This window comes from Sciurus carolinensis, chromosome 1, assembly GCF_902686445.1.
Source record: "Sciurus carolinensis chromosome 1, mSciCar1.2, whole genome shotgun sequence".
Taxonomy (NCBI): domain Eukaryota; kingdom Metazoa; phylum Chordata; class Mammalia; order Rodentia; family Sciuridae; genus Sciurus; species Sciurus carolinensis.
The window spans coordinates 98,018,997-98,031,864 of record NC_062213.1 but is presented as its reverse complement, the minus strand read 5'-3'; the positions used below and the strand labels follow the sequence as shown (position 1 = coordinate 98,031,864).

The 12,868-nt window shown below is 41.4% G+C and overlaps 1 protein-coding gene across 10 annotated transcripts in view; it reads left to right on the top strand.

The window, feature by feature from the left end:
* The first annotated feature begins 479 nt into the window (after nt 1-479).
* Tuft1 (tuftelin 1) overlaps nt 480-12,868 on the top strand; it is a 47,480-nt gene continuing 35,091 nt past the window's right edge. For 5 of the 10 annotated variants that reach the window (XM_047565224.1, XM_047565252.1, XM_047565238.1 and 2 more), the window contains exons 1-2: nt 492-610; nt 1,262-1,424. In XM_047565224.1, the coding sequence (XP_047421180.1) occupies nt 1,359-1,424 (66 nt within the window). In that variant the 5' untranslated portion in view covers nt 492-610; nt 1,262-1,358. The other 5 variants (XM_047565230.1, XM_047565208.1, XM_047565195.1 and 2 more) reach the window with 4 other exon arrangements.

Sequence of the window (12,868 nt, the reverse complement as noted above, 5' to 3'; positions counted from 1 at the left end):
TACATCTTCCTGCCTTAGCCTCCCCAAGTCGCTGGCATTACAGGCGTGCGCCACCTTGCTGGGCGGTGCCTACCTTTCTACCGCAGAGGAAAGGTTTACTCAGCTCTACCAAACCTACAGGCTGGAATATATAGGGAGAGGAGAACCTGCAGAGTTATGTACAGGTTCCAACTCCTCATTCCCTATAGAGGGGCACATAGGGTGATTCCCTCTGACCAACACTGATCTTGAGAGTTGAAAGGAAATTAAACTAAAGAATGTTGAAGTAAAACCCCACACTCTAGATAAAACTGTTCAGTTAAGCTGCCTCAGGTCACTTCCAAGTCCCACCTTTATGTAAATCTGAGGGAGCGCTGAAGGGCGTGTCCTGGAACCGCCCACCTCGCTCTTTCGCTCGCTCATTGGCGATCAGCATTTCAAGGCGTGGCCTATGTTCAGCCCGCCCCTGACGGGTCTATACAAGGGGGTGGTTACGCGCGCGCCCGCGGAGAAAAAGCCAGACCAAAGAGTGGAGGGGTGGGCTGTCCGCGGGTCTCCGGGCGGGAAAACGATGAACGGAACGCGAAACTGGTGCACCCTGATGGACGTGGACCCGGAGGGCCAGACTGCGGTAAGAAAAAGCGCCCAAACCGCTTTTCCCACTTAGTATTCTCGGTTTCCAATTCCACCCCTCCCGTGCAGAGCTCCGAGTTCGCTGACATCACCTGGTGCTTGACTTGGTGCGGTCAACCCTTCGCGGAGCATTTCTCTCTTTTCCTTTGACCTGCCTCTGGGCAGAGGCGCGGTACGAAGACATTTGAGTCTCGAGGACGGGAGGTGCCCCTTTCCTTTGGGAGAACACTGCGGCTTTTGCCTGCGACTCGGCGCGAGTGCGCCCTTGTTTGGGCCGCGGGTCTCAGCACGAGTACTCAGGCGTCCGGTGGACCAGCTAGATTGGATTGTAGGAGAAAGAACACAAGGAACCGAATGCCTGCGCTGCTTTGGATACTGTGTCCCGCCAAGACGGAGTAGGCTTTTCTGTGGGTCTTGGTGACCTCAGAGGCCCTTCAGAGAATTTTATGGTGCTTTGGAAGATCAGTAACAGGAAACAAGGAAAAGGGGTGGAGGGTGAAATCCTAGGGTTTGGAATGGAGTGACGGGTACGGTAGGACTTAAATCATTCCGAAATTGGCTAGGGACTTTACCTTTCGCTAAGACGGGTGGAACTTTGCACCTGGTGGTCACCTTTTTTTCTTGAATTTCTCCTTTTTGCCCCTTGCAGTTCTCCTGCTCCCCTCCCCCAGTCGGCCAGCTGATAACTTCCTGGGACGGTTTGTTTGTTTGCTTCCGTCTCCAGTCGCCAAGCCCAGGGCAAGTGGATGAAGGGATGCAGACCTGGGCTGAGAAGGGAAGGGAAGCGAACCACGAGAGGGTTTCTGGACTCGGTAAAGGCTGGGGAGATGGAGGTCGTTCTCTTGTGCAAGCCAGTGTGCCCTGCTTGTCTCATTCCCTGGCTCTCATTCCCTGCACGTTTGTGTCCGTGACCCCTTCCCGCTGGCCATAATGTTTTTCCCCTTCAGAGGCAAAGGAGGATAATTTGTGGCTGAATATTTCTAGGCTCTGCTGGGGAACCTAACCTAGCATAAGTGTGTAATATTTCATCAATTTCTAAGCTATTGTATTGTGGTGAGAGTGAAATGGAAGTCAAGGTGATGGGTAGTTTGCGTCCCCTTCCGGTATCTGATCTCCCTACTCTGCCTGTCTCAGCAGGCTCCGGAGGTAGAGCTAACCCAGCTACCGCTGGATTATGGCTCTTCAAAGAATATTTGTAGAATAGATGCTCATTTGAACTTTAGGGTACAGATGATCATTTAACTATGTTTACAGTTCCCTTACTATTTCTACTTAGGCTTATGAATGTTTCTGCCACTTCACAAATCTTGCTACTGTCCAACTTAAGTCCCCCACCCCCAAGTCTTGTCCTCCAGCTATAGGATGCTGAAGAGATGGGAAAAAAAATCCAGCCCCTTTTGTGTCCAGCCCAAAGTCCTACTACATGACCTTGCTGATTTGGAATGGTTGAGACAGGGAAAAGGGTATGAAATAAAGGATAGGGTTGTTTTGGCTTCTTTTTGTTTGCTGTAGAAAAGAGATCCAGAAAGAGGTCTAAAACTATGTCATTGGCAGCACAGAGAATGAATTGTCACCCTCTGCTGTCCCTTGATGTTTTTTTGCTGCTTGTTTGGTGTGGCAGGAAAAATAGGTAGGAAAATAGTGAGTAAGGAATTCAGACATAGATTAAGTTTGAAGCTAACCAGAGACCTCTAGAGCAAGAGGAAGAGAAATTTCCTTTTATTCCTTCTTTCTAGGTTGAACTTGAGATTTGTTTTACACCAAAACTGGGAATGAAATAACCATTGGGTCTGATATTGAAGACATTCCTGGATTCTTAAGGAGGGACAGGAGATGGTAAACAATCAGTCAGGAGATAGGCATTGTCCTGGATTCTTCTTCTCTGAGCCAGCCTGCAGATAGAATTTGTGGCTTTGGACAGTCCCTAGGAAACTGTCATATATTCATACCATTGAATGAGTGCTCAGTGTATACAAGAAGTGAGTAAGTGAATATATAAAATGAATACTTTTTTTCTGGAGTTGGCAATTGTAGGCAGTTGATTGGAGTGTTCTAGTGGAAATCAGGATCCTGAATTTTTGTGTTTGCTCATGAGCCAGGCCATGTGCCTTAGTATCCCATACACTGAGATGGGAATATGGCTGATAAACTCTCTGGATTGTTTCATTACAGGCGTGTGCCACCGCGCTTGACCTTTTTTAGTTTTTACTTTGAGACAGGGGCATGCTAAGTTGCTGAGGGGGTCCTGGAACTGCAGTCCTCCTTGGAACTTGCAGTCCTCCTGCCTCAGCCCCTGGAGTTATTGGGATTACAGGTTTGTGCCACTCCACCCAGCTGGATTGTTTTTATTGTCGGATGCAGATGCAGCATGTACAAGAAGTCACTGTTTTTCAAAACTGCAGACCATAAACACTAGTAGGTCTGAAATCACCACAGTGGGATAGAATCAGAATAAAAAAAGAAGTAGCGTTAATGCTCTGAGTGTTAGTGAGGGTAGACTTTTGGCAAAATTTTTGTTTCAGTTATATCTATCTATGTACATTTTACATATGTGTTTGTTTACTGGACCTTGAGGTAAAATTTATTTTTTAGGTCAAAAAAGTTTGCAAGCCATTTGGTAGGTTATCAACATATGAAAGTGCAAAATAAGCCTCAAACTAATTTTTAAATGTTTTATTTATTTATTTATTTATATGTGGTGCTGAGAATTGAACCCAGTGGCTCACTTATGCTAGGCAAGTGCTCTACCACTGAACCACATGTGACACTAGCCCCTCAAACACATTTAAAAAAATTTTTTTTTAGTTATAGATGGACATATATTTATTTTATTTATTTATTTGTATGTGGTGCTGAGAATTGAACCCAATGCCTCACATGTTAGTTAGGCAAGTGCTTTGCCACTGAGCCACAACCTCAGCCCTCAAACTCATTTTTATTAGGCATTTCCGTTAACTTCCTTTGGTTAAACAACAGGGAGTAATTCTAGCTAACTTAAATAGAAGAGGAATTATTAGAAGGCAATGGGGCAGTGCACAGAATTTAAGGGAAAACTTAAAAAGTCCAAATTGAGGGAGTCCTGGGGCCTCAGAAGGTGGAAGGAACTAAGGGAGATTTTTCTACTTTTGGGTGAATTGGTTCCAACTGTTTTAGGTTTTTTTTTTTGCCATTCTGCCCAAGATTCCAGGGAGAGGATGCCATTGTCCTCTCTCTCCCTCCTTGACCAGGGGTAGTGCCAGATTCCTTGATTGACAGGCCCATAGGATTACCCAGTGAAGAAGTGACTCTTCAAAGTAAAGCCCAAGTGTTACCAGAGGAGAATGGAAGCTGTGTGATAAAAGGAAAATGTTCGTAACATTTGACTTTAGCATGATGAACTATGATTCTTCCTTTTTTTTTTTTTTTGAATGGAATGGATATATGTACATGATTTTTAAAATATCTGAATAATACTGAATGACTTTTAAAATAATATAATAGTCCTCAACTTCAGTCTTTGCACCATGGAAGCAGCCACTTTCAACTATTTTAGCTGTTTTGTCTTGTGTTCACCTCCATGTTAAATAATATGCTTATAGGCTTATAGTGATATTTCTTGATTTATTAGTCTTAGACATCTATTGACTTCCTGTTATAGGAATTATGGGAAGATTTATACTCTCACCCCTTACATTCTCCTTTCCCATGATTCCACAGTTTTTAGCTATGATTTCTATTAATAATTGTGGTTGAAAGCATGGCTCTTGGAATCTAAGGTGTGCTGTAGTCAGGGCTCTGATGTTTGCTTTGTCCAGAAGTACTTTGGTAAATTAATTTCTTCATTCTTAGTTTCCTCATCTGTAAAACGGGGATAATAATTAACACCCTTCTCATGAGGTTGTTGTGAGGATTAAGTAAGATAATACAAATGAAACATTAAGCAGCTTCCTGGCACAGGGTAAGTGCTCAGCTGTTATTTTCTATTTACTTCTGTACTGTTTCAACATCTTTGGAGCGCCCTGGCCAAAGGATGGAGGAAAAGTCTGGAAACCGTTGGGCTTGGTCGAGGTTTGCTCCTCATTATGTTGACATTTATTTTACTTATTTGTTCCTTTCCCTTACCTTGATTATTTAGATCCCTCTGCCTGTGGAGGATCCCAAGGGTAAGAGAGGGCCTATGGATAGACCAGAGGAAAGATGTGGATGACCTTTACTAAGTCCTTACTCAGTCAGGACTGGTCTTAAATGGGGCAATGGTTAGGGTTCATATGTTGGCATCCCTCTCCTCTTGGGCCCCTTTTCTTCTCTTTTTCTGATCTCATAGCCAAGGCAGCTGTGTCCTCTGATTAGGCGATTCTCTTTAAGTAACCTATCAGTGTTACCCTTCCTTAAAACATTTGCATTCTTTTCATCCTCTTGTGTTGTGATGTGTTTAATTTATCTTGACCAGAGAGGTTCTTTCAATACCATGGTAGATTTGGAATTCATCTATAATATGAACTCCTGTCTTTGCTATGGAATAGGTGACATTCCTGTAAGACCTCAGAAGCTAAAATTGTTTAATGCCAAATCTTTCCTGAGCCCCATTTTTTTAAAACCTAGAATTATAATTTATTGAAGGCTTACCATGAGCATCACATATTTTTTATAACAACTTTATTGAAATATAATTCCTATTTTATTATTTGGTATCAGGGATTGAACCCAGGAGCACTTAACCACTGAGTTACATCCCCAGCTCTTTTTATTTTTTATTTTGAGACAGGGTTTTGCTAAGTTGCTTAAGGCCTCACTAAAAATTGCTGAGGCTGGCTTTGAACTTGCAGTCTTCCAGCCTCAGCCTCCCAAGCCACTGGGATTATAGGTGTGCTCCACGGTGCCTGGCTAGGGTTCTTATATTCACAGAATTGTGCAATAATCAATAAATCAATTTTTTAAAAGTAAGTCAATTTGAGAACATTTTTTTTTCCACTTCATAAATCCTGACCCATAAGCAGTCATTCCCCATTTTCCCCTAGCCAACTACAAGTCTACTTTCTTTCTCTATGAATTTAGTGTTCTGGACATTTCATATAAACATAATCATACTGTATGTGGTCCTTTGTGGCTGGCTTATTTCAGCTAGCGTGCTGTTTTTGAGGTTCATCCACATTGTAATCACATTTTGGTTGTTTCTGCTTTTGGGCTATTTTGAATAATACTGCTGTGACCCTTGTTGTACAAATTTTTATGTGCACAGATGTTTTCATTTCCCTTGGCAAGAAATACCTGGAAGTGGAATTGCTGGATCACAGTATTTGCATTTTAAAAGAGGGCTGATCTGGAATCCTTGGTATGTACTCTAAAGGAATGAATGAATTCTCAAATGATGAGGTCCTGGCTCTGTAACACCTGGATGGGGAAAAACTCCTGGGTAGAGGAACTTTTCAAGTTTTTTGACTTTGTTTCTTCCAGTCATGAGACTTGCCAGACTCAGCCCATAAATTTCTCCTCATACCATTCCAGCTCCTGCAATTCCTTACTTTCAGGAACGCTGTGGCTGATATCTCCAAGCCTGCCAGGAATTTAGGGAATGCTGGGCTTTTGCTTGTGGAGGGAGGGGAGGATCCAGGAGAGGATGGTTGCCTAATCATTAGGCATTCGGTGCCAACGTTACCCATATTTCACTGGGGTGGAGGGAGGTATGCACCTAGATGGTTTCGGTTCCAGACACGTGTGCTCGGAGCAGGTGGGACAGGCTTCCTTGCCTACTGGTAATTATGGTACATGCCTTTTGGGTCACAGCACAGAGTCTTGTGTAATGCCTTTGTTTCCTAGAGATGGGCAGGTTTAGTTGGTAGAATAGGTATGTGCTAGGAAGGTTGGTAGCCCAGAGTTAAGCCTGGTTAGCAGAGGCAGGAAAAGAAAAGATAGGATAGGGTATGACTGGGAATGGGTACGTGAATGGAGGAAAAGGAAATGATTTCCTAGGGTCTGGAGCACAAAAACTAAAATCACAAAGTAAAGTGGTCAAAGAATACAGAGGCAAAGTCACTTTTGCTAGCCCTTTGAGGGACGGGAACCCCTAGGATTTTACTTGTTCATTCCAGGCTGGCGAGGCATTAGGCAGGTGTCCTGGAGAGAAACTGGCTCAGCAACAAAGTGTCTCCAGAGTAGGGGATCAGGAACCTACTTCCCTCTATTTATATACTCACACCAGGCCCCAAAGTAGGACTCGAGGTAATGAGAAGCACTGTCCCACTTAGGGTGCCATCCCAAATCACTTTTTCTCATTTCACTTCCCAGCTAGGGGGGTCAACCCACAGCCTATAACTTGTCCAGCCCATGCCTCTGGGTAGGTAGCCAGATAAAAAGCAAACACTGGTTTTGTTGGCTAATCTGTGAGGAGAAAGAAAGGGAGTGATTCTTTGTGTTGTACTTAACAAAGGGCCATATCTCCCTGAGAAAGCACTGTAGAAGGCAAAACCAAGTACACCGAACCTACAAGCTAAGTGGTTTGGGAGTCTTCTCCAGAATAGGATGGGCACCCAACCATCCCACCTGGCTCTCCTTTTTGGGCTTTCCCCATCCTGGCATCTTGTTACAAGAGGATGATAATTTCTGTTTCTCAGAGTGGGCAAGTTAAGTGGTTGCTACTGCAGCAACTTATATGTTTGGGGTGGGAGAGGCAGCAGGATTGAGGGACAGAGTAAGGGAAGAAAGGGGTACAGGGTAAAGATGAATTTAGAATGCTGGTTTCAAACTCAGAGAGGATCTCTACTTCCTTCTTAGAAAAAACCCTTGACCCTCCTTGCATTGCTCCCACCACCCAGTGCTAGGGGCCCCCACAATCCTGGGGAGTGGGCCCCAGGGAAACAGCTTTTCTCTATAGATATTTTCCCACTCTCTTAAGCCTCTGGTATGAGAACCCCTGGGGCCTGCCTGTTGATCTTCCTGGGGCCTCCCTATTTATCTCTTATCTTTTCATTTTCTCCTTGAGTGTCTTGATCTCTGAGCCCTCAGCCATATGTTTACCCCGCTTCTGCTTTGAGGAGTGAGTCACCTTCAGAGATTTGTTTGAACAGAGTGGAGAGGCTGCCTGTAATTTGGACGTTGCTGGGCTTCTCCCCAAGAATGTTTATGAGGTTAGAGGCTGCTTACCTTGTGATTAGTGCTGCTTTTTCCCTAGAGAAGAAGGCACCGCTTCCATTTTGCCTCTTACAGAGTCCCCAGTAGGGTCCACCCTGCCAGACAGTTTGGGGGATTTCTTAAGCTCTCTGGAACCTGTTTACGGGTCTGAGGTCACTCAGCTCCAGAACACAACTGATCCCACCAAGCAGAGAGGAGCCCCAGGTTTTCCCTCCTTGGCTCTGGGTTAGGGTTGTGGAGTAAGAGGTCTGGTCTTACAGACTAAACATTATCTGGTTCTGGAGGATGAAGTACCAGGGAAAGCCCTAGAGTTTTCACCAACTCCATTTAGACAATTTGCTTCACCACCACTAACACCCCACCCCCATTGGCAGGCTCTCCAGAACTACTTGAAAAGTACTGCTGTCTCACCTTTGTGAAGTGATTTATGGTTTGTAAAGCACTTTCTCATTGTTTCACATCTACCTACCCTGCCTAAAATGTCAGCAGGATGGGCATGATCACCTCCACTTTACAGATAGAAACTGAAGCCCAGAGAGATGAAGGATTTTGCTCAAGGATTAATGGATGTCAGTTGGGACTGTACACCCTACCTCTGACTCCAAGTTTAGTACTTTTTCTTTCCTTCACTTTGTTTTATTATAGGAGTATTGCACAAATACATTTTTATTTCTGAAGTCTACAATACCATAGAGGGATGTAGAACAAATGGTCTTTTTCACTCACCTGCCTTTCTTTAGTTTAGTTTATATGAATCCTATGCTTTTCCTATGTGGGTTCCCCGACCCCAAAGAAAGCATGTGACATGGTTGTTAGGAGCCCATACTGAAACAATAGGACCTGGATTTGAACCCTGACCCTGACTTTCACAAGTTGTGTGACCTTGGACAAGATACTTCTATGCCTGAGTTTTTTAATCTCTAAAATGGGAATGTTGCTAATAATACCTACGATGTGATATTTTTTGTGAGGATTAAATGAGTTAATAACTATGAAGCCCTTTGATCAGGGCCCAAATACATAGTAATTGCTATGTATTGGAGTTGGCAATTACTGATACTATGAACATGTATACATGTACCATATAAATAAATGAGAAGTCATATTTTATTTTATTTTTCCATTACTGGGAATTGAACTCGAGGATGCTTTACCAACTGAGCTATATCCCCAGTCATTTTTTATTTTGAGACAGTGTCTTGCTAAATTGATGAGGCTGGCCTTGAACTTGCAATTATTCTGCCATAGCCTCCTGAGTCACTGGGATTACAGGTGTGTGCCACCGTGGCTGGCAACTCTTTCCTTTTAACACAGAAGTGATCACTGTCTTGAATTTTGTATTTGTTTCCTTGCTTTCTGTTATACTTTTATGACATGCTCAAATGATACATTGTCTAGTTTGGCAAGTTTTGAATTCTGTATAGACATTATATTCTATAGATTGCTTTTTTTACTTAACATTAATTTTGAGATTTATTCATGTTGATGCATGTTGCTGTAGTTCATTTATTTTCACAGCTGAATAGTAATTTATTGCACTAATACACCAGAGTTAATGAATTCATTTTCTTGTTAGGGGCCATTTGGGTTTTTTCTAGTATTTTTATTTTAATATGTTTGGAGGGGAACCAAGAATTGAACCCCAGGATGCTTTACCACTGAGCCACATCCCCAGTCATTTTTATTTTTATTTTGAGACAAGGTCTTGCTAAGTTGCTTAGAACCTTGCTAAGTTGCTGAAGCTGGACTTGAACTTGTGATCCTCCTGCCTCATCTTCCCAAGACACTGGGATTACAGACATATGCCACCATGCCCAGCAGAGTGTTTTTGTTTTAAATATTTTTGGTTGTATTTTTCTATTGCAGGCAATTCTGCTGTGACCATATTTGCATATGTGTTATTGTTACACTTTATAAATTTAGTAAAATTCCCCCTTATTATCTTTTTCCTTTTTCTTCTTTTAATTTTTGGTGCTGGGAATCAAATGCAGGGATTTGAGCATTAACATTTTAATTTGGTGGCTAGGGTTGTAACTCAGTGGTAGAGTGCTTGCTTCACATGAGTTAGGCACTGGGTTCGAACCTCAGTACCACATGTATAATAAAATAAAGATATCATATCCATCTACAACTAAATAAATACATAAATAAATAAATATTTTAATTTGCATTTCCCTAATTACTAGTTAGGTAGAACATCTTTCATATGTAAAATGACCATTTAAGTTTCTTCTTGGAATTTCCTTTTTTAGCCAATGCTTATTTACTTATTTATTTGTTTGTTTATTTATTTATTTGACCCACCCTTGGGTCTGCTTGTTCCAGTATTGCATTTTTAGTTCTCTAAACAGCAAAGTCTGAATTTCTCCAAAAAAAAAAAAAAAAAAAAAAAAAGGAGGTTGGGGGTGGATTGGGAAAAATCCCTGACTTGTATCACCTGGAATTCCTGTACCACTTCTCTCTCCCCCCCGCCCGCCAGTATTGGGGCTCAAACCCACGGTCTCACACATGCTAGGCAAGCATTCTATTACTGAGCTATATCCCCAGCTCAGCATATATCTTCTGAGTAGCCACTCCAGGCCAGTCACTGTGCTATATAAGTTACCCATGTCTTCAAGGAGTTTGTGATTTAGGGGAGCAGATGAATGTATAAGTAGTTAGTTATAAAAGAATGAGCTGGGGAGGTAGCTCAGTTAGTAGAGTGCTTGCCTTGTAAGCACAAGGCCCTGGGTTCGATCCCCAGCACCCAAAAAAAAAGAATGGGGTCAGTGTGATAGCATAGGATTTGTAGGGTGCAGTAGTAGGTACAGCTAGTAGGCTGTGTACCTGTGCAGGACCCTCTGAGAGGTGTACACAAGCTGAGCCTTGAATGCTGAGTGGGATTTCTCTAAGGAGCTATTCTTTTTCTGGAGAGGAGAAGGAAAGGTGATCTAAGTACTGTTGTGTATCATTTTGTTGGGTCAAAATAAAAGATGTCTCCCCTGGGAATGTAGTGCAGTGACGGAGTGCTTGCCCAGTATGCATAGAGATTCTGGGTTTAATTCCCGACACACACACACACACACACACACACACACACACACACACACAGAATACACTAATGGCGCTATTTCTAGGTGATAGGAAATTGCTTTTCTTTAAACAATGTAATTCTAGCTGGGGATATAGCTCAGATGGTAGAGTGCTTGCCTTGCAAGTACAAGGCCTTGGGTTCAATCCCCAGCATGGCAAGAAAAAAAAAAAAACAAAAACGTAATTCTATATTCACTTGTACCTGCATTCTTTACTCAGTTTCCCTCAGTGGTAACATCTTGCCAAACTAGTATAGCAAGGATGTTGCTGTTAATACAGTCAAGATATAGAACATTTCCATCACCATAAGAATTCCTCCTGTGTCTTTTAGAGTCACATCCACTTTCTTCCTGCCCCCATCTTTTCCGTAACTCCTGGCAACCATTAATCTGTTATCCATTTTTATAATTTAATCAATTTAAAGAAAGTTACATAAATGGAATCATTAGTATGGGACATTTCATGATTGTTTTTTCACTCATCATAATTTTCTGGAAATCATTGCATTTATCAATGTTTTGTTCCCTTTTATTGCTGGGTAATATTCCACGGCAATAGATACATAATAGTTGGTTTAATAACTCACCCATTGAAGGCATCTAAATTGTTTTCAGGTTTTTTCTCTTCCTTTCCTTTTGATTTTTTCCCCCAGTTACTGGGGATTGAATGCACGGATGCACTCTCTACCACTGAGCTACATCTCCAGCCCTTCTTATTTTTTATTTTGAGACAGGGTCTTGCTAAATTGGCCCAGACTGACTTTAAACTTGCCATCCTCCTACCTCAGCCTTCTAAGTAACTATTATACAGGCATGTGCCATCACACCAACTCAGTTCTACAGTTTTTGCTTCTTTTTCACATTTGTTGTTTGGCACATATTCATTCGTGATTGCTGTGTTTTCTCTGTGAAATGACCCTTTTATCATAAATAATGTCTATCTCTGTCTTTGTTGTTCTGAGTTATCAAAGTAAAGCCACTCCTGCTTCCCTGCTTCACTTTGGTTAGTGTTTGTATGATATATCTTTTCATATCCTTTTACTTTTAGCCTGCCTATGTCTTTGTATTTGAAGTGTGTTTTTCATAGATAGCATTTATTGGGTCATTTATTTTATTTCATTTCTTTTAAATGGAAGATAAAATTGTATGCTTTTACCATGTACAGTATATTGTTTGAAGTATATATACATTGTGGAATGACTGAATCTAGCTAATTAGCATGTGCATTACCTCACAAAGTTATCTTTTTTATGGCAAGAATGGGTCATTTTTAATTGGTGTGTTTAGACTACTTTCATTTAATGCAATTATTGATATGGTAAGTTTGCCATTTTCTTTTTGTATTTTGTTCTCTCTTTATTCCTTTTCTCTTTTCTTTTCCTGCCTTCCTGCTATTTGAACACTTTTTAGGATTCCATTTTGATTCAGTGGTTGGTCTAGTATTGCCTTATATATACATAACATCACAGTTTGCTGGTGTGTCATTTTACCAGTTGGAGTGAAAAGAAAACATCCTTTCTTTATATCCCTTTACCTTCTTGCGCTTATATTAATTTAAATATTTCCTCCGTATAACCACATTAGATAGTATTATAATTTTAGCTTCAATCATCAGATATAACTTAGAAAACTTAAGAAGGAAACGCTATTGTATTTAACCATATTTTTTCTATCCTTGCTTCTTTCCAGTGTTCCAGGGTTTCTTTTGTTTATTATTCCTTCTGTTTAGAGAACCTTTAAGCCATTCTTTTAGTGTAGGTCTGCTGGTGAGAAAATCTTGTACATTTTCCTTCATGTGAGGATGTCTTGATTTACCTCCCCTTCCTGAAGAATACTTTTCCTTGGAATAGGATTCTGAATTAACAGTTCTTTTCTTTCAACACTTGAAAAATATTATTCCACTTCCTTATAATCTCTGTCATGTGCCACCACATGACAACTCAGGCATGTGCCAGATTTCTAATGAGAAATCTACTGTTACTAAAATTGTTTTGCCCTTAGATGAGGTGTTATTTTTTTCTGACTGCTTTTAAGTTTTTTAAAAATTTGTCTTTAGTTCATCAGAAGCTTATTTATGA